The sequence below is a fragment of the Lipotes vexillifer genome, unplaced genomic scaffold (genome assembly GCF_000442215.2).
Source record: "Lipotes vexillifer unplaced genomic scaffold, Lipotes_vexillifer_v1.1 scaffold291, whole genome shotgun sequence".
NCBI classification, from domain to species: Eukaryota; Metazoa; Chordata; class Mammalia; order Artiodactyla; family Lipotidae; genus Lipotes; species Lipotes vexillifer.
The window spans coordinates 1,570,391-1,592,987 of NW_006794559.1; the positions used below are offsets into that span (position 1 = coordinate 1,570,391).

A 22,597-nucleotide genomic window follows, 5' to 3' on the forward strand; every position below is an offset into this window, starting at 1 on the left:
AAAAAAAAAAAAAAAAAAAAAAAAACAGTGAAACTGGGGTAGCTGTGAGGGTGAAGGAGAGCGGCTAGCCAGTAGGAGGGTGGAGGAATCTCTGGGAAGAGGAGCTGAGCCGTGTCATACACCGTAAGTTTCCTAAGCAGAAAAGTGCAACGGACACTCTTGTGTTGAAACAATAACCTGTGTCAGTGAATAGTCATCAGAGCCTAAGGTGCCCAGGGAGCATCTGGGCAGGGAGGGGGTGAGAGGGGATGGGCCAGATCAGGGGAAGGGAGAGGAGGGCGGTTGCAAGGAACCACGCTGCTAAGAAAGAATCGCAGGACTTTGCTCTTTCGTGCTGTTTGAATTTCCTCTTTGGATACTGGCAGCCTGTGGAAGGAAGGGTTTTAAACAAGGGTGTGACATGATCAGAGTTGTATTTGGGGAAGACAGTACTGTTGGCGGTGTTAGCAGATGGATTAGAGAGAAACAAGACTTTAAGTAGAAGGACGTTTGTGACTTTGGAATATGTCAAGTCGAAGGTATCAAATCGAGTTTCATAGCCAAGGTGAGGGGACAGCCGGACAGTTTGGGGACTCACTTCATTTTTTTAGTTGAAGCCGTAGAAGGGCTTAGGATTATACCAGGAGAGACTGGAGCAAGAAGAAAAGCCCCTAATGGAACCCTGGAGAGGGTAGGAGAAGAGTGGTGGGAGACACGTGGGCAGACCAGCAAGAAACAGGGTTTAAGACAAAAGCAGGAAGGAATTGGAGGGAGGGAGGACAGGAGCGGCGAGCCTTGTCAGGTGCTGGAGTGAAATGCAATTGGACAAAGTCTGAGATGAAGATTTTGGATTTGACTGTGTGATGAATTGTAATGTTTCTTACTTTTGGTTCATCTAGTCTCTTTCATCAGATTTCAAGTCATTCGTGAGAAGAAAACATAGCATCAACTTTAAATTTTCTCACAGTGCTGACAGTTCATTAGTAGATGCTGAACCACTCTCTGCAATAGTTTTGAGAGGGTCGACAAGGGTTAGATAATTAGAGGTCTCATAAAATGTTATATATATGTACAAATTATTTTGGATGTGATGTACGTATAGAAACCAACTTGTGTATCTAAGACCATGCTTTCAGACTGAAATAAAATGATAAGCAGTGTTACTTCAAATATACATTTACCATTGGTATTTTAAATTGAGTGTTATACCATAGTGATTTTTTTTGTTTGTTTGTTTGCATAGCCTGGCACCTGTGTTTGCTCTGTTTGTACCATTTTACTGCTCCATCCCGAGAGTCCAGGTGGCACATATTCTGGGCCCGTTGTCCATCACAAACAAGACACTGATTTATATATTGGGACTACAGGTACAGTATGCATTTTTATGTTCATGTTTCTTTAACCAGATCTCTCTCTCTCTCTCTTTTTTTTTTTTTTTTTTGGTCTTTTTCTCATTTGATCTCCTTGAAGACAATGTGTTTTTTTCCCATAAGTTTGGCTTCGTGATCTATATCAAACGTTCAAAGGAAGTGTTACAGCACAAGAACGTCAAGGTATATAAGATACTAGAATACCTTCATAGCCTTTAGAAATCTGATAAGAGCTTTCACTGTAATTTGTATCGGTGGAAAATATTTTAATTTCATTGTACTATTGGCGTTTAAGTGTCTTTTAAAAATCATAGTACGAAGTGGAAACAAATGAGAACAGTCAAAAGGGGGAAAGTGGAGAACCACTGTCAAAATTAATTTATTGAATAGGGTGTCACAAATAAAGCTCTGAAGCAGGAACCAGATATGCTTTGCCAGCTTCATAACTCCTGCGCTGCATGGGCTTGATTGCACTGTCACCATCCCCTAGATGGTTTGACACGAAGGCCATTAGAGGACTGACTGTTTGACTTAAATTGAAAAAGATTATCTTCAATGAATGAATGAATGAATGAATCATTGAATATTGATTACTCTCTGCTGGGTTCCAGGCGCAATAATAGAAGATACATGTGATTTTCAGTTTTCAACCTGTAGTACCTGTCACTTTTCTTTCACTCTCACACCTTTTGATGTAAACTTTTATTCTGCTGTTTCCTTTGGTACCATGTGTAGCTTGGCCTTTTGATCCACCATTATGCTCGTAACATTCCTTACCCCACGCACGTGGAAACGGATACCGGTGTCACTGTAGAATGCCCTGCTCCCTCCCCTTTTAACCTTCAGCATTTCCTCTAACTTCTCTAGTCTGCTGTCCTGTGTTAGCAGTGGCTCATCTGGGGTGGGCGTTTCCTAACCACTTTACAGCCATTTCTCATGAAATGTGTTTATTCTTCATCTCTCAACCTATATAGCGTTACACTCTCCCTTATCCTCCCTAACACTCGTATAACCTAATAGCCCATTTCCGCATTTTACTCTTATTACTAGGATTTGCTGTGGCATGTTTAATTGTTTTTTAAGATGTTACAACAGAAGGCAGAATGCAACGATATAAGAGCACCCTGGATGGGGGGCAGGAGACCCAAGTTCCAGTTCTGACATGGCACACATTACCTTGAGACTTGGGTCAAGTTATGGAAGCCTCTAAGCCTCATTGTTGACTCTAGTTATAGAGCATCTTTTAGGGTGAAAAACATTGTTTTATTAATTATGGAGTAGGAATTCAGTGGAGCATTGTGGAAAGTCTTTGGAGTCACGTAGACTTTGGTTTAATTAGTTGCTCTGGTAATTATCTTCTTTCTCTGTCACTTTTTCTGAGCCCCCATTTGCCCATCCGTAAAGTGGGGACAACGATATCTATCTTACAGGGTCGTTTGAAGGATTAGAGATTATAGCATTGAGTTTTTAGGGTAATCTGAACAGATAATAAGAACTAAGTCAATTGGTTCCTATTATTAATTAATCATTTATGTCTCTATGGCTGCCACCTTTGGTTTTGCTGAGATTGTGAGTGGGTTGTTTTTTTTGTTTTGTTTTGTTTTATTGGTGAGGTAGAAGTTGGTGTCAGAAAGTAGAGGTGGAAATGCCCCTGGCTTCTTGATAAAATCTGAAGTCCTTAGCATGAATGGCATCCAGGGTTTCTTCTTGCCTGTCCCATGTCAGCCCCCACCCCTCCCCACCTTGACATGAGCGTGAAACTTTTGTTCCCAAAACTTCTGTTCTTTCCTTCCATCCCTCCCCTCTGGACCTTCGCACATGTTTCTGTGCCTTTGTCTCTTACTCAACAACTTCTTAAAACCAGGGACGTTTGACGCATGAATGGATGAGTGAATGAATGACTGTAATCATTATCAGGAGAGCAAAACTATTTGTGAAGGGTCATTTAAGTACACATGGCCCAAGAGCCAGTCATGTAATGCCCGGTGCTGGGGGCTGTGGAGGATAAAATGAAGCATGAGATGTGGCACCTGCCCTCAAGAAGCCCAGCTGTGAGAGAAAGCATACAGTAAGTGCTGTGAAAGTATTAGCTGTTTTATTGTTCTCTATACTTTTAGAAAAAGACTACAGAAAAATATTTTTCCACATAATTCTCATTCTTGTTATTATCAGTCATTCACACTGAACAAGCATCCATGCTAGATCAAAGGATTAAATTTTAGATCAAGGGATTAAATTTGTAGTTGTAGCCAGTGCTCATTTCCACATTAGCTAACACAAGAGCACAGCTTGTCAGATTATTTTTTTACCTGTGCTTTGTCATCTCTTACCTTTGTCTTCTTTCTGTGTATCTTTTTTTCTATGTATCCTTGATAAATGGGCACCACTTTGAGGTTTTCATGTAGCACAGTGTCAGCAATGAACCCGCTTCTTTCTCTACAAGCAGAAGTGCTTAAACTCCCCATCTAAAGATCTAAATGTGAACAAACGCTAAGCTCCAAGTCTTTTTTTTTTAATCTGTATATGTGACTTTATTTTATTCCCTAAATATTTCAGTGTATATTTCCTATAAACAAGGGCATTCTCTTACATAACCATTGTTCAGTTAACAAAATTGGGAAATTAACATTGATACAATCTTATTCAAATTTTTATCTTACTCAAATTTCACCAATCGTCCCAAAAATATCCTGTTGTTAGGCTACAAATCTTTTTCTTTCTTGCAGGAACACTTTGAGATGTCTTGTGACTTTTTTTTTTTTTTTTAAAACCCTGAGCACACCCTTGGAGGTAAATGATTTGGAAAACAAAGGGAGAGGTTTCATGAGACCCGATTCTAACTGCTTTTGCCATTAATGAACTTTGATACCATTACTTAGTTTGCTCTTTCTTGGGTAAACTGGAATGAGAGTGTCAGCAGTTAAGCAGAGCAGCATTGCACATGGACCTGTATGCTGGCAGATGTCTTCCATCTAAAACTAGAATAGCAATAACAAGAAATTGAAATGAGAGAATTATATAAACTAATACTACATGTCATTACTTAACACCAAGCATTGGATGGTGACTACATATTTTGTATGTTGTTAATGCTAATAATTTCTTTCTATATAGTATTTTACTTTGTTTAAGCCAATTAATGTCCATTTGTAATTAAGAATATGCTTGAATTTCACTTATTTTTCTTTGCACGGGAGTGGGCTGGGTTCAACCAATCTGTTTTAGGCTATTGAAAAGCTGAGTTAGGTCTTGGTAGAAAAAAAAAGAAAGAAAAGAAAAGAAAAATTAGTATGTTGTTTTCTTTTATATAACAGAATTGATATTTATTAATTTTCTATGTTTATATTAAGATATACATAATTAAGGCTTAACATAAATGGTTATGGCTGTAGTTATGTAAAAATAAATATGCTGTGACTGGCAGTTGAATTTCATTTTTAGTTGCCTTTTTTTTTCTTTTGTAGCTTTTCACCTCTGGTTCCTACATCTGGATTGTAGCCATAAGTGGACTTGTAAGTGTGATTCCCCCTCCCCCAATTCCCCCTCTTTTCTGAACAAACTTCAGGGAAAATGTCATATTTAGATTATGGGTCATATTCAGGTGTCAGATTGCATCTCAAAGCTACTTCCTTAGTGATGAAAAAGCCAGTTGCATGGATAATTGAGAGGAAAGAAGCCAGTTTGTCTCAGTTTTCAAGGTAATTTTAATGAAAGTTTTAGCTGAGTTTGTCAGTGTTATTTTTAAATTACTTAGTAGTTGAACTCATAGTAGGACAAAATGGCAGAAAAAGAAAATGAAGAAGTTGGATTTACCAAAATTAGTGAGAGATATTCTGCTTGTTTTGGAAAGAGACATGGTCATGCAAGGGGAAAAATAAGGTTAAGTGGAAAGTCAGGTGGATTGGAACTGATGGAAGATTCATCAGGGTGTGTGGCCAGAGAAGGAAGAGGGCGGCATCTCCTCTGTGTGCCAGACCGCCTTCATCTCCCCCATCCCCACCCTGCTGTATTTTATTTTATTTTATTTTATTTTATTTTAATAAGCATATAAGTTTATTTTAATAAACTCTATGAGGTATTGAAAATGAATCCAAAGCATGAAACTGAGCTTTATTTTTCATCCATGGCTTAAATTTGAACTCCCAAATTTATCTAAAAATAAGTTTATAACTAGTATATGTGAAATATAGTTTTCAATTTCTTTCTTGGAAAAGACTAAAAAATTACAGACTGGATTTATAGTAACATGTATAACATCAAAGGGAAAGGATTTGGAAATAACTGCATTCCACTGCAGACATTTTAAGTAAGTTATCACTACTTATTCTTGTTTCCTGGGTGAATGGTATTTTGAGACACTGGGTCATTACTTTAAGCCTGCTCACTTCTTTCCTTCCTTTATGCTGTCTGTTTTATTCCTTTTCTATGTTTATTCTTTTCATATACAACTTAATCCTTCACTCCTCACAACATCCAGCCAGAATTCTGGGGATTGAAGTCACTTTGTTTCCCCCTCCCTAAACATTTTTCTCAGATGCCCAGATTTGCTTCAGGACCACAGAGCTGAACTCCATTGTGGGGTCTTCAAGCCATCTGAGCCACCTGGTATTCTTAAGACTTGTAGTGATTTAAAGGACAGCCTGGGGTCATACTAATCCTGTGGGGCACAATGGCCAGGCTCTGCCCAGTCTAATCTCATCCCCACTTGAACTGGCAGCTTGATTGGCAGGTACTTAACCAGCCTGCAGACAATAGATAGTTCATTGCTTTCATAATGAAAGCAGCATGAGAATTCACTCTTTTGTTCATGATAACGTTCTGTTTCTCTTAGCAGTGATAATCTTGAGCCCTTTTTTGGATATTTTCCTAAAGCATTCAAAAATTTGAAAAGTACCTTATTGTGTTACATTTCATTGTGTTAGTTTACTGTTAATTGATTTGCTCACATTATCTGAACCCCTCTTTAATAACTCATTATGTGACTCATTTGTTTTAAGGCATCCCATTTTCTTTCTTTATTCTGTTTTCAGATTCCTGGTTTTAAAATAAGTTCTTGCTGTCACCTCAGAAAGTTTCACTTTGTGACATTCGGTGCTCTAGAATTGGAGGTTGCATTTTTCATCTCTTTCTAGTCTTTTTAAAATCTAAAGTATGTGAGTTGTGACCAGCCTTTTCTCGTACAGATGCTTAACAGGTGGTAAGATGCTTGATTTAATTTTTTAAAGGATCAGAAGTTTAACAAATTTTTTTTTTTTTTTTTTTCCGGTACGTGGGCCTCTCACTGCTGTGGCCTCTCTCGTTGCAGAGAACAGGCTCCGGACGCGCAGGCCCAGCGGCCATGGCTCACGGGCCCAGCCGCTCCGCGGCATGTGGGATCCTCCCAGACCAGGGCACGAACCCGCGTCCCCTGCATCGGCAGGCGGACTCTCAACCACTGTGCCACCAGGGAAGCCCTAACAAATTTTTAATATTAAAATTCCTAGTTTCAGAAGAGTGAATAGAATTGCTCAGTATTTGAAATATAATCCCCAGATGAATGTAGCTAGCATTTGAATAATCCCACTATTAGTAAACACCTTTGAGCCAATTGAATCTTCACTTTATAGTAACTAATTCAACTAATATTACTGACCTCCTACCATTACACAAAGCTGGTAAATCTTCATATCAGCCTTGTTCTTTATTACTATTCCACCATAGTTAGATGATACTATGTTTACTTAAGATGATTAATATCAAGGATAATTACACCAGTTTTCCTTCATGCTATACCATAGATGTTAGTGCTTGTTTTGAATTTAATGAATATTTTGTTTCTGACTTTTTCCAGAAAAATCATACTTTTGTTATGAAATACTTAATATAATATGGTATACTTTAGATAAGGATAATTATAAAGGAGGATATTCAAATTATTTGTGAATGTTTGGTTTACACACCACTGACTGAGGGTTGGAGATCTGAGATTCACAAAGCCACAGCTTGTCCCAGAGGTCTCTTGCTCAACCTGACTTCTCCTCTCCCTGTATTTATCAGGCAACTTCCCCTTTTTGTTTTTGTGTGTGTGGGGGGGGTTGTTTTTATGCTAAATAAAATACTAAAAAGAAAATAAAACTTTTACTACCAGAAAGAAATGCACAGATGGTTTTCAGTGTTTTGGAGGAATGTTGGAAAACCTGTTGATAAAATAATCACCTTTTAGCTCTGAAACCAATAGTTCTCCTAACATACATATGTAGTATGGAAGTAAGGAAGTAATTTTATTTCAATCTGTGTTTTTAAGAGAAAGAGCTTTTTTTTATAAAAAGACATTTGTATAAACCTAAGTCATGTGTTATCTGCTGTCATAGAAACCAAAACCTTTACTCATGCTCTTCTGAAAAGCTGCCAACTTTGGGTTTATTTTATTTAGTTATTGGTGGATTTATTTTGCTTAGGCTGCTTTTTCTCTCTCCTTGTGTCACCCATTCTTTCATGATTAGAAATGCTTCTGAATACATAGCTTAAAAATATCCCGCTGACTAAAAGAGGAGGATGAGATAAATTACATCAGGACAGTATTTTGCTAGGTGGGAGTGCACTTTCTGTCTTCAATGATGTCACAGAAAAGAATAAGGACTAAATATTTTTCCTGGGTGGAGGGGGGTTGGGGAAGTGTGTTTAGCTTATGAGGAGTAATAATGAGTTAATTTGACTAGGACAGCTGTCTCTCCACAGTTCTGTTTTGTGATCCCTCAGGGATTCCAGCTGCTGCCAGAAAGGATAAGGGTCATTAAGATTACAGTAAGTCCCCTACATACGAACCTTCAAGTTGCGAACTTTCAAAGATGGCGGTGCACGTTCACACGTCCAGTCAAGTTAGCTCACGTGTCTGGTGTACGTTGTCACGTGCGTGCATCCTCTACAAGTGGTTGTGCTTTTGTGTACTTTACGGTACTGTATAGAGTACAGCACCGTACTCTGTACAGTATCTGTACAGTAGTACAGAATCTTTATTTCAAGCCCAGGATGTCAGGAAGCAAGCGTAAAAGCAGCAGTGATGTAGCTGGTACTTGCCTGTTCACTCGATGCCAGCGCCTGGGTGCCAGCTGTTGTACTGTACTACTGTACTTTTCAAGGTACTGTACTGTAAGACTAAAAGTGTTTTCTTTATTTTTTGTGTTTGTTTTTCATGTATTATTTGTGTGAAGAGTATTCTAAACCTATTACAGTACAGTACTGTATAGCCGATTGTGTTAGTTGGGTACCTAGGCTAATTTTGTTGGACTTACAAACAAATTGGATTTATGAATGTGCTCTCGGAACAGAACTCGTTTGTATGTAGGGGAGTTAACTGTATTCATACGTACCATTGATACATGTTTTAATGTTGCGTTGTTCTTCCTTTGACAATTCTGGCTTTTAACACCAACATTATTATTATTTTTTTTGGCTGTGTTCGGTCTTCGTTGCTGCGCACAGGCTTTCTCTCTAGTGTGGCAAGCGGGGGCTGCTCTTCGTTGCGGTGGCTTCTCTTGTTGCAGAGCACAGGCTCTAGGCGCGTGGGCTTCAGTAGTTGTGGCTCGCGGGCTCTAGAGCTCAGGCTCAGTAGTTGTGGCGCACGGGCTTAGTTGCTCTGCGGCATGTGGGATCTTCCCGGACCAGGGCTCGAACCCGTGCTCCCTGCATTGGCAGGCGGATTCTTAACCACTGCACCACCAAGGAAGTGCCAACACCAACATTTAATATCTAAAATACGACTGTTTTCATGAAAGTTTGCAAAATTGTCATTGGAAAGCTTGGCTAGTAGCCAAGTGAAATATTTCAGTGTAAGTGAGTGCTTGAAAATGTTAGTATACACCTCCTACTTTCATCATATTCGCACCTCATGTCTAACTACTCTGCTTCACGTCTTTGGTGAGAGACCTTCAGAAACTGAGGCCACTCTATATGTTCACAGTTCCTCCAGTCTTGTTACACATTGACACTTTTTTTTCCTTAAAGAAAACGTTGCTTTCTTATCGAACTTTAAGTTCTTTGTGGCTCTGCAGGAAGTCTTTGGGCCCCTCCGTATCCTTGCATTTCTTCATTTTCTGCTTATGAATCATATCATAGTTATGAGTCATTACCCCTGGGATGTACCCTAATTCTCAAAAGCTGATGTCTCCGGCCTGAGCTGATTCTAGCATGATTAAAATAGGAGCCTGCTTTTGCCAGTTTTTCTCTTTTTATAGTTCACATATTTATCATCATTTGGTCCTCTTTCAAGCTGTTTCGCAGCAGATGAACAGACAGGCCTGTACTTCTCAGACTCCAGGCTTCTCCCCTTCAACCTGTCCATTTACAATCTAGTCATTTCCTGCATTTGTTACCTGTTCTGTACAGTATGTCAGACTTTGATTATCTTGTGATCAAGCAACCTTAGTGTGAAAGAAAATCTGTCCTACCCAGTAACAAGATTAGAAACGTAGATTCACACCAGATTCGTTAGGACTTTGGACGTGGTCTGAGTTTGTATTTTTATCTGTAGGCAGTGAGGATCTTTAAAGCTTTTCAAACAAAAAACTTCACGATGGTGCAAGATTATAGAAGTCTTATTAGGGTTTGTAAGTGAAAGAAGGGGGGAAGGAGAGAGTTGAGCAACCTTGAAGGAGTCAGGATGGCTCATCTGTGGACTGTGATTTGTCTCTCCAACAAGAGTTTTAAAGACAAAAAAAATAAAACATTGTCTTATGGTAACTGTAAAAGAAAAAGCATCAAACAGAACTTATGTTGATGGGCTTTCCAAGTCATGGTATATCATTATGGAGAAAGCTTATGGAATTAGCATAATCTACTATGGAAATCAGAACTTCTTTGGAGTAAGTTTTCGAGCCCTGACCTGCGTCTCGGGTGAACGAGGTTGGGGAGTTGGGTCCTCTGAGCCTTGCCCTGCTTTTCATGTCTTTCTCTGTTCTTCATGCTTCCTTTTCTTCTTCCTTATTCTTGCTTCCCTTAGATTTCTTTTCCCAGTTCACCAAAAGAAGGGTACAGTGTAGCAGGTCAGGTAACTCATCTGATGCCCAAGGTTTTCAGTTGAACTTTAGGGACTGAGATGATTTTCTAGCAGTTCATTGAAAATGAGGGCAGGGCTTCCCTGGTGGCGCAGTGGTTAAGAGTCCGCCTGCCAATGCAGGGGACACAGGTTCGAGCCCTGCTCCAGGAAGATCCCACATGCCTCAGAGCAACTAAGCCCGTGCACCACAACTACTGAGCCTGTGCTCTAGAGCCCGTGGGCCACAACTCCTGAGCCCACGCACCACAACTACTGAAACCCGCACACCTAGAGCCCATGCTCCGCAACAAGAGAAGCCACCACGATGAGAAGCCCGCGCACCGCAACGAAGAGTAGCCCCCGCTCGCCGCAACTAGAGAAAGCCCGCACGCAGCAACGAAGACCCAATGCAGCCAAAAATAAATAAATAAATTTATAAAAAGAAAAAGAAAATGAGGACAGAAGCTGCAGATGGAGGTCAAGGCTGGTTAGAGCTGTGAGGTGGGTGGGGCTTGTGAAAGAAGCTAGTGTAGAGGTAGAAGATGACAGTGGATCCTTCAGAAACAGCCATATTTAGAGGGTGCTTTCAGCTTCTTACGTAACACAGTATTTACAGTCCCAGCCCCAGACTGAGTGCTTATCAGTCCACTGTACAACTCTCTCTCTCTCGTTCATCGATTCATTCATACCTTCTCTCTCCCCCCATTTTCCCTCCCTTCCTCTCTGTGCCCCCTTCCCCTGTCCTGAAACCTTCTGTCCTCTGCCTTGTCATGACAATTACAACTCAGTCCAGGGCTGACAGAATGTCTTATTAGACAAGTGTTACACAGGGAGTGACTAGTAGACTTTTAAATGTTCAGTGCAGAACAGATGAAATCATGCCAGTGTCTTGATAAAACTGTCAGAGAAGTGCCTCATAAAATATAGCTATAAAATTTTCATTACTGTAACTTACCTTCTACTCACTTACCTTTTTTTAGGCAAAAACCTTTCAGAGGCTTTCAGAATTAGGCCTCCTCAGGCCCCTCTCTCAGCCCTGTGGACCCTGTGCTCCAGGGACACTGAGCGTCTTACTCTTCCCGGCACCTCATGCCGGGATGTCTCAGGATTCTGTGCCATCACTTATTTGTCTTTAGCAAACACATGGCACTTACTATGTACCGGGCACTTGTGGTAGATTATATTGTTTGTTCAACTGTTTTGTTTGTTGAGAATATTTGCTGCCCGTCTCTGCGGGCGCCTCCCTGCAGGGCCTGCCTCTACGTGCCCTGCTAACATCAGACTCTACTCTGTGACTCACATGAGCCACTAGACCATGAGCAGAAGTGATGAATGCTTCACAAGCAGAAGTTTTAAGAACCCTTGTGTGGTTCTGCCATTGCTCTATTCCTTTTGTCATGAGAAAAGCATGTGACGTATAGAAGCTGCTCCTTTAGCCCAGACCCCAGAATGAAGAAGACACACGGATCAGGGCTGTGGCCAACATGTAAGATGAGTGAGGAATAAACCTTTGGCATAAGCTACTGAAATTTGGGATAATTTGTTACCACAGTATAACCTAGAGAAAGCAGACTAATACAGCTCTTTTCTAAGCAGTTTACAAATATTATTTAATTAGTCCTCCTGAAAACTTGATGATATAGGAACTGTTGTCCCCGTTTTATAGATGAAGAAACTGAGGCACAGAGAACTTAAGTTATTTGCCAAGAATAACTGATAAGTAGTGGAGACAACATTCAAATGCAGGTACTGGAACTTTGGTGTCTGTGCTCTTAAGAGGTGGCTTTGCATAACCATATGCAGTTTCTTCCGACTATATCCATTCCTTCACCGTTAGATGCCTTCTTTTCCTAGAAAAAACTTATTCACTTAAGTTCTCACTCTGAAGCCTTTTCTGAGTCTGCCCTTTCAGTTTAGAAACTATACATTATTCTTTATTTTATAATCCCCAGTGCCTAGCAAAATGTCTGGCATTTTATCTTTATTCTATAACTAATTGTTGAGTTTCAAAATTCAGTATTATCAAAATAATTATTTCTGTGCAATAAAACACTAACACTTTGTGATGATTGTTAGGATGCTGTCAACGTGTACTGCCTTACTAGGTTCTTGACACTCTCTCTACGGTGGTGGAGAACCTGGGCTTTTACCATTTGAAAGATGAGGAGGCTGAAGTTGAGGTTGCACAGCTGATGGATGATAGTCAGGACCAAAGGCCAGGTGTTCTGGCGGGCCAGTGGTTTCAGTGCCTTCCACTGCACATTTCAAGGCTCTCATCCATGTCTCTTTCAACCACAAGACACTTAGGTACAAAGCTGTTCTTAGATCTTCCCTTGACTACACCACTAAGATGAGGCCCTGATCATCGTCAATGGAGACACGACTCTGGAGGGAAATCTTGGTCATGAAGAAGTTTTAAAAGTACCCAGAGAGGGCTTGCCTGGTGGCGCAGTGGTTGGGAGTCCGCCTGCCGATGCAGGGGACGCGGGTTCGTGCCCCGGTCTGGGAGGATCCCACGTGCCGCGGAGCGGCTGGGCCCGTGGGCCATGGCCGCTGAGCCTGCGCATCTGGAGCCTGTGCTCCGCAGCGGGAGAGGCCACAACAGTGAGAGGCCTGGGTACCGCAAAAAAAAAAAAAAAAAAAAAAAAAAAAAAAAAAAAAAAAAGTACCCAGAGGTGCTGAAAGACACATATCCACAGCAACTTCCTGCAGCCTTCATTAAAAATTTTGTGGGCTGACCAATAACCAAGAAAACTTTATCCCATTGGCAGCCTCTGCTTTCTCCCTATTATGAAGAATTCTGTCTATAGCTGTACTGTACTTTCTTTTCTAATATCATCAAAGATATTTAACTGGTCCTCCATATGATGGATTAAAAAATGTAGCTCAAACCTCACCTTCAACAAACTCTTTATCTTGTGTTTCTGGCATTGTCATGTACAAGAAAACGAAGTAAAGGATGGCTTTGAGAAAGCGTAAAGGATAGTATAAAACATATTGAGCTGGGTCAGTACTGCTGCTGGTCAAAGGAAAAAGAAATGGAGATAAGGAAGAGGTTAGCGAGGAAAATACGCATACATTTTCATTTTAGATGATTACTCGTAGATTACATGGCAGTTGCCCCACAGAGCATTTTCTCACAGGGTCTTTACATTGTTTTCCTATCAGGAGATGGAAAGTCTTGAATCGGTTTTGATTATCTCTTTAAACTGATTTTTTTTTAAATAGAAATGTCCAGTGTTCCTTCCTCTTTGCAGCTGATTGTGTTGATATTTTTCCTATATCTTGACTTTAACCTCTGGTAAAGAACTATGGTAAAAATCAGTGCATGAGATTTTGAATATATTCATTATAAACAACAGCATATTATCAGAAAGTCTTATGTTAGTTTATGTTAGCTTGGAATATTTTTAAGGTATCAGAAGTTTTTTATTGCTAAAGATTGGTTTCAGTCTCCGAAAATCCCACCTCTTTTATAAAGTTTAAGAGGAGAATTATACATCCAGAAATGTCTTAATCTTTCTAGATCTTCACATTTACTTTTTTATGAAAATTGTTTTTCTTTTTTGTTCATTAAAGTGTTACATGCAATAAAATTTACCAATTTGAAGTGTACAGTTTGGAGAATTTTGGTCATTGGATACAGTTTTGTAACCACCACAATCAGGATAGAAAACAGTCCCGTCACCCTAAACATTCTTTTCATGCTGCTGTGAAGATCTGTGTACACATTTATGTGTGGACATATGTTTTTACTTCTCTTGGGTAAATGCCTAGGAGTAGAATTGCTAGAATTTATCATATGAAAAATATATGGTACCATATTATTTTACAAAGTGACTGTGCCATTTTGCATTTCCACCATCAGTACGTGAGCATTCCAGTTCCTCCGCCCCCTTGCCAGAACTTCGCATTGTCAGTCATTTTAAGTTCAGTCATTCTAGGTGGCGTGTAATTATATCTTGTGGTTTTAATTTGCGTTTCTCTAATGACTAGTGATTTGGGCATCTTTTCCTGTGACTACTAGCCATTTGTATATCTTCCTTTGTGTTGTGTCTGTTCACATCTTTCACCCACTTTTTCGTTGGGTTACATTTGTATTATAATTAAATCAAAAGAGTTCTTTTTATATTCTGGATATAAGCCCTTTGTTGGATATATTTGAAAATTTTATACCAGTCTGTGGCTTGCCTCTTCGTTTCCTTAACTATGACTTTCAATAAGCAAAAGTTTTAACTTGATTAATTCAGTTTTTCAATTTTTAAAATAGTTTGTGCTTTGGTATCTTAAGAAATATTTGGTAATCTGATGTCACAAACATTTTGTCCTATGTTTTCATCTAGAATTTAATCGTTTTTGCTGTTACATTTAGGTCTAAGATCCACTTTGAGTATAATATTTGTGAAGTTAAGGGTTGAGATGTACTTTTTTTCATACAGATATCTAGCATTGTTCCTTCCATCAACGTTGAAAAGACTCTTTTCTCTTTTGGGTATTACCCTAGCACCTTTGTTGAAAGTCCGTTCACCAGTGTGGGTCTGTTTCTTGACTTTCTTTTCTGTCTCAGTGATTTATATGTTTGTTCTCATGCCGGTACCATAGTGTTTGAGTACTTTTGAGTATGGTAAGTCTTGAAACCAGGTAACATAAGTATTCCAACTTTGTTCATCTTTTTCAAAACTGGTTAAGCTCTTTTAGGAACGTTGACTTTCCATGTGCCTTTTTAAAACAACTTATAATTTCCTTCAAAAAAGAAAAAATGCAGTTAATATTTTGCTTGAGATTGCACTGAAACTATAGATCAGTTAGGAAGGATTGCCATTTTGATATTTTAAAATATGGCCACAGGTTATTTTATACTTCAAGAGATGGAGCTTAATTCCCCTCTTCTAGAGTGTGGGCTATACTTAGCAATTCACTTATAATGAATAGAATATGGCGGGATGGAGTGTGACTCCAAAAGGCTGATGATAAGAGACACGTTACTTCTATCCTGCTCCCTCTCAGGTCATTCATTCTGGGGGAAGCCAGCTGCCATGTCACGAGGGTACTGAAGCAGCCCTGTGGAGAGGTCTGCATGGCAAAGAATGATGGCATCCTGCCAGCAGTCAGCACTGACTTGCCACTTGGGTTTCTGAGCCACATTAGAAGCTGGTCCTTCAGCCCCAGTCAGGAGTCCCAGGTGAAGGCAGGTAGGCTGACATCTCGACTGCAGCCTCACGAGAGACCTTGAGCTACAGCCACCCAACTAAGCAGTCCCTAGATTTCTGACCCACATAAACTGTACGTATAATAAATGCTTATTGTTTTAAGACACTGAGTTTTGGGCAATTTGTTATTCAGTAATAGGTAACTAGTACAACTATTTTAACAATATTGGGTCTTCCAATTCATAAACATAATATGTCTACATTTTTCTAGTAATTCTTTAATTCCCCTTTTTAATTTTTAAATTTTCGATGTACAGGCCCTACACATCTTTCATTAAATGTATTCCTAAGTTTTTGTGGGGTTTTGATGCTATTTTAAATGGAGTTATTTTGTTCCAAATGTGTGTTGCTTGTATATAGAAACGCAGTTGATTTCTGTATATTGCTATTGTATCCTCTAGTTTTGCTGAATTTGTTGTTTGTGGTAGCTTTTCTGTGGATTCCTTATGGTTTCCTACATATATGAACAAGTCATCAGGAAATATGTTTGGTTTATACGTTTTACTTCATTTCTAATCTGTGCCTTTTATTTTTCTTGCCTGTTACACTAGCTAAGACCTCTAGTATAATGTTAAATAAGAGTGGTGAATAGACATCCTTGCCTTGTTCCTGGTCTTAAAAAAGGATTTCGTTTTTTCCCTGTTGAGTCTCTATCTGTAAATGCGTAAGTTGATCTTGATCTTTACATTCATTTTTAATTTATTATTTTTAGTCCAATGTAAGAAGCAAATTTTTAACATTAGCCTGTTTTCCCCTCAATTTTAGTTTGTTGAATCAGTTTATGAAAGTGAATATAAGTTTAAAGGGGGGGTGGTCTCCTTGTTGAAAGGGAAATTCAAAGGTATTTACATTTTAGCATTTGATTAAGGCTTTTTCCCATGTGCTAGAGACTCTAGCTGTCTCCCAATGTATTTTTTCCCTTCGTAACAGAACCTTCATTTTATTTGAGGCAGCAGGGCCTCCAACTAAAAGATCACATTTTCCAGTCTCCTTTGCATCTAGGTATGGCTATCAGACTAAATCCTGGCATCCTGGCTAATGAGCTACAAACATACGTATTGGTGGGACTTCTAGGAAGGCTCCTTAAAGTAGCCTTTTGTCCTTTTGTTCTTCCTCATTTTCTTCTCCCCGCTGCCTGGAATGCAGTTAAGATGGTTGGAGCTTTTCTAACATGAGGGAGAAATAAATTTCTGTTGTATTTAAGCCACTGTTATTTGCAGTTTTCTGCTTTATGCAGTTAACCTAATCCTCTTGACGCATGATATTCTGAAAGAAAAAGCTTAGAGCAGCTTTCTAAGACAATTTGTTAGAAACAAATAATCTATTATTAGTTTAATTAATTCTGTTAATTAATTCTGTTATTCTAATTCAACTTTTCAAGAATCAGAAGGATGCCCAGTGTTTAAATAGATACTTTAAAATAATATTGAAAAAGAAAAGAGGGCTATGGGAAATTCATCTGAATCACTTTTGTACTTGACAAAGAACAAGATAGCAAGACTCTTTCAATAAGTGCTTAAAACCACATGACTCTGTCATGAAAACAGCAGTCATTTCATAATTAATCACAAATGGCACAAATAACTTTGGGCATTTCTAACTTGTGTACATATTCTTTGCATAATAAAATGAGTAATTTCCAAAGTTCCTTCCTTCTTTCTTTAGCGTTTTTCAGTGAAGGAGAAGGAACAGGAAAATGTTAAGGTTCATTAGAGCAGGGATTTTCTTTGTTTTGCCTCCTGCTGTATCCCAGTGTTTAGAACACAGCCTGGCACCTTATAGAAGTTCAGTAAATATGTGTTGAATGAATACGTGAGGCCTCAGTGGGCCTGGTTTCCTCAGGACTTGAGTGAATATGAAGTCTGCATGAAGGGGTCCAGATACAAGGGAACGTTTGTTCCCTCAGCTCCTCTTTATCTTGTGACGGCAATGCTCTCCCCCAGGAAAGCAGCCCCTTGTGTTTGTCCTACTGTCCCATTAGATGACAAGTTTCTTGAATGCTGGGACTGTGGTTCCCCAGGACCCTGGCAGTGTAGTTTGCCAGGTAGGTTTTTGTTCAGCCACAGGTGACTGGAGAAAGAGATCAACAGAAACCCGAGTGCTGGTGCCAGGTCATATGGTTTCTCACCTTCGCTGGCTGTGGTCTCATGCTAACACTAAACAAGACCAGAGGACAGTTGAGGTTTACTCTCTGTAATCAAGGGAGTTTCACAAGTTTCCACACAGCAAATTAAATTCTTTATTCCCTTTGGCCTGGACTTTCAACTGCAAGAGGTCCGGAATGCTCTCTGGTTTGCTTGACCTCTGGGGCCCTTTACCTGGCTGGGATTCCCAACTCCTGCTGCTTGAATGCTCTGGTTCTAGCTCTCCCTGCCCTTCGCAGACACAGCCCGCTTGTTCATTTCCACTGTATCTGAGCATCCTGACCCTGTCTCCTGGCCTGCCCGAGATCACTGCCACTGCTTCATCCCTTGTCATTGGGCCTCTCAGCTTGATCTTGGGCTTCTGGGCTCTGAGGGCCTGCCAGACCTCTCCCTTAGAATTTCCCCTGGCTCTTGACATTGCAAATCCCAGCAGGTGGTCTATTTTTAAAGCCTCTTTTTTCACAAACTCTGTGGGTTTCAAGAAAACTGTCATTCAGAAGTCCCAGTATAAGAAGGGTTGGTGATGTGATTATCAAATATTTATAGGAAACTAAATTCTTAGAGCTCTTTATATTTTAATCCTTTGTGTGAATACCTGTGTTGACCAAAAAATTAATCAATAGTCAATCTAAGAAAGCTTGGAAAATTTTATCTGAGCCAACCCAAGGATTATAACCCAGGAGACAGCCTTTCAGAGAGCTCTGAGAACTGTTCCGCAGAGAGAAGGGGGAGGCCGATACACATGTGACTTTGACATAGTACATGCACTCAAGCACACATCTTACTAGAAGGTTACTGCCATTTGCAAGGAACAGATACCTTAGCTAATGGTTTTAGTGTTTTTCTAAGTATGCAGAGATGCAAGAAACTAAGTTTATAACATTTTCTCCTGAAATATCTAACTGTCTTAAGATCCAGTTCTGTCAGTTTTCCCAGAGCACAGAGTGCTTCATCCTGAACTTGGCCTTGAAATCCTTTCAGAGTGTGCTGCTGTAGGTCAGCGACTGCAGTGGCTAATGACTTGATTCTTGGAGAACTGAATGGTGGGCAACTTTGTTTATTCTACAGTCCCTTCCCTTTCAGTCTTAGTATTGACTAAGGTTTGGGAGGCATTTCGTGACTAGTTTTTCCCACTGTGCTTAGGAATGCTCATCCCCAGGTCAGAGGAGGATTTCATTGATAGGCTACTCGGTGCTATTACTGGACTAGGCCCTGTTAACAGTAGCCAAAAGCCTCTGGACCTCCTGTCTTACTAGTCTATTATGGTCTAGGAAATGGTTCCCTCTTGTTGCTTCTTTCCGTATCTAGAGTCACACTGTTACAATCATTGATCTTATAGGACTGTATATTTGGTCAGTTGTTTCAAGTCACCTAATCATCATTTATTTTACCACACATTTGGTAATGCAAAAAAACAATAATCTTGTAAAATAGGCAGAATACAAGTAATATAGCCAGTAAAATTAATAAGTCAGTATCTAAACTAAGAGCTAAGGTGCAGCCCAGTATCTCCCCAGGTTGTCTGACCAGTCTCTTCTGCACCAATCTCTAAGGAAAATGATATATTGGCATTGTACATAAAGTTCACCTAAGGTGTCTGCGTGTACAAGGCAAGTGGTGGGTCATTGTGACCATTTACAGGATTGAGTAAGGAGTGTTATCATCTGAGGAGTTACATAGTAGCGCCAGAAGGGGAAAGATTGATCTTTGTGGTTGAGCAGGTATTTCTGCCGTAGGGGAGGTCTGGCTAACACATAATTCAAATGCACAGAGCATGCTAGAGGAGGTGGAGGAGGACAAAACGGGCAGAGAAAATTTTGTGTTTAAATTTTTCTTCTCTTGCCTTAAAATATGAATTTTAATTTCACCACCTGAAACATTTTACAGTAGCAGTTTATTTGTCTGACAGCTTGAGGTCATGCTGATGTATCAGAGGCGTGGACAGGTGAATTCTACCTTTTTGTCACATGGGAAATATGAACTTAGGACCAAAAAAGTGTGTCTACTGGCACCTTTCCAATTTTCTTTAAAAGAATCTATGATGACATTTTTGGGGTTTTTTGGACTATTCATTCATTCACGATTCTCCCAGCAGGTGCTCTTCTAGGTACAGAGGCCAAACAGTGATCAAAACCAACCAAAATTCTTCCCCTTCCAGAGCGTACATTCAAATAAGTAACCCTTAGAATAGAACTTTAAGCCAGTGAGCACAAAAGCCCTACTTTATCCCTGCCAGAATTTGCAGTTGTGCATTTGTTTATTACTGGGTAGGATGTCCTAATTCTTCATAGGATGTTCCTACTAATATTGAACACATAATTTCATAACTGTATATGTGATGGTGAGGGCATAGATATGGGCAAAAGAATGAAGATCTTCGGCCTTCATCAATTCCCTGAAGGAATCTATGACCAACCCCCCCCCCATTAAGAACCCGCCCCCTTACTAAATTGTGAGCTCCTTAAGTACAGGCAACAATTATACATTGTCGTTATCTTTTTCTGTATTTCTTTAAAAGGTATATGATTTCATAAAGCATAAATAACACTATTAATGGGTTTATAACATATATAGGTATAATATAATTAAGACAGAAAAGTAGCACAGTGAATGGGGGTGATGTTAAATGGAGTCATACCCTTGAGGTTTCCTATATTTTAATTGAAGTAATTCAGTACTAACTCTAAGCACCTTATGTGTGTATTGTAATTCCTAGAGCAAAAACACAAGAAAAAAATATGAGATACTGCTAACAAAATTCCATTAAACAAATTAAAATGAAATACTAAAAAATATTTGCTTAACACGAAAAGAAGTAAGAAAGGAGGAACAAAAAGTAAATGAGATAGAGCCAAACAGCAAAATTCAACTATGTCCAGGTAAGTATATTAAGTGTGAATAGGTAAACACATTAATCAAATGGCAGAGATTGTCAGACTGGATTTAAAAGTAAGAAAGTGCTACGAGACACACTTTAAACACAGACACAAAAAGGGTTGAAAAAGAATGAAGGAAGATTAATCATGGAAATAGAAATCTGAAATGGCCATATTAATATAAGACAAAATAGATTTCTATGTGAGTATTACTCAGAGCAAAGAGGGATTCTTTATTATGATAAAAGGGTCAGTGTATGTGTGCCTAAGGACAGCTTCCAAATACACCAACATTTTCCAAATGCATGAAGTTAACACAACTATGGACAAATGGACAAATTTACAATCGCTTTGAGACTAAAAAATACAAGTGTTTAATTTTTCACCTAATTCAAATCTCACAGTTCTGATTTGATCAATTTTTTTCATATTTTGTTATATTTATAACAACATTTTGCTATCTTCAGCTCCATTTTCTATCTTCCTTTTTATCCAGATCTTCAGAAAAGGAATCCTTACTTCCTCGCCTCCAATTCATTATATATTTTTGCCTTATTTACTTCCTGTCTCTTTCTTTATTACATATACATATATATATATATATATATATATATATATATATTTGTTACAGAGAGTGCTGCCCCCGACGCCTCCCCTTCCTTCTCCCCTTATCATCCTGCTGCAGAAGAAACCACACTCCGTGGTTCTGTACTTACTACATGAGTATGTGTCCATAAGCAGTAAATACTAGCATGTTGTATTTTGAAGTTTTGCAAAAAGATGAATACAATATGTAATACCTTTTTAGAAACATATTAATACATGTACTCCGAGTGTATTTAACTGCTGTTTAGTATTTTGTGGGATGAATAAACCACTCTTGAACCATTCCTCTCCTGGGACACTGTTCCCTAGCTGTTACACAGAGCTTTGCAATTGAGAATTTCCTGAAATACACCTTTGGCAGCTCTGCTGGGTATTGTCAGATTGCTCTCCCCAGTGGTCGGGCCACTTTGCCTTCCCTCAGGACTGTGGGAGAATTCTCAGTTCCCCCTCATCCTCACGAAAACTTGAAACCAGATTTTTCAATTTTTGCTAATTTTTATGATATTTAACATTGTTCAGTTAAGATTTGCAATTCTCTAAAGGCAAGTGAGGGTAAACATCCTTTCATGTGTTTGTTGGACATTTGAATTTCCTTTTCTGAAATTGCCTTTTCATCTGCTTTATAGATTGGGTTGACTGTCTTTTTCTTACAAATGGATAGTTTCTTTATGTTCTGACGCTACCTTTGTTGAGGACAAGAATCCTAAGGACCTTCTCCCAGGCTCTTGTTGTGTTTCCCTTCATTTATGGTAACTTTTGGCCCCCTGTAGCTTTTATTTTATTTATTTGTTTGCTTGTTTGTTTTTGGCTGCATTGGGTCTTTGTTGCTGTGCACAGGCTTTCTCTAGTTGCGTCGAGCGGGGGCTACCCTTCGTTGTGGTGTGCAGGCATGCAGTAGCTTCTCTGGTTGAGGAGCACGGGCTCTAGGCGTGCAGGCTTCAGTAGTTGTGGCTCGCGGGCTCTAGAGTTCAGGCTCAGTAGTTGTGGCACACGGGCTGAGTTGCTCCACGGCACGTGGGATCTTCCCTGACCACAGCTCAAACCCGTGTCCCCTGCATTGGCAGGTGGATTCTTAACTACTGCGCCACCAGGGAAGTCCCCCACTGTAGCTTTGTCCCCTGCAAGGTGGATTCTTAACTACTGCGCCACCAGGGAAGTCCCCCACTGTAGCTTTTAAGTTGTAAAGTAGATGAATGTGTGTTTTCTTTTATAGTTTGGGCTTTATGTTTCTTATTTAAAAATCCGTCCTCGGGACTTCCCTGGTGGCGCAGTGGTTGAGAGTCCACCTACCGATACAGGGGACACGGGTTCGTGCCCCGGTCCGGGAGGATCCCACATGCCACGGAGCGGCTGGGCCCGTGAGCCATGGCCACTGAGCCTGCGCGTCTGGAGTCTGTGC

The 22,597-nt window shown here is 39.7% G+C and overlaps 1 protein-coding gene across 2 annotated transcripts in view; it reads left to right on the top strand.

Annotated features, from left to right (window-relative positions):
* The window catches only part of UBAC2 (UBA domain containing 2), a 159,131-nt gene that overhangs the window by 92,245 nt on the left and 44,289 nt on the right, over positions 1-22,597 (top strand). For both annotated transcript variants that reach the window (XM_007467221.1, XM_007467222.1), the window contains exons 5-6: positions 1,223-1,346; positions 4,814-4,861. In XM_007467221.1, coding sequence (XP_007467283.1) covers positions 1,223-1,346; positions 4,814-4,861 — 172 coding nt within the window. The remainder of the gene's footprint in view (positions 1-1,222; positions 1,347-4,813; positions 4,862-22,597) is intronic.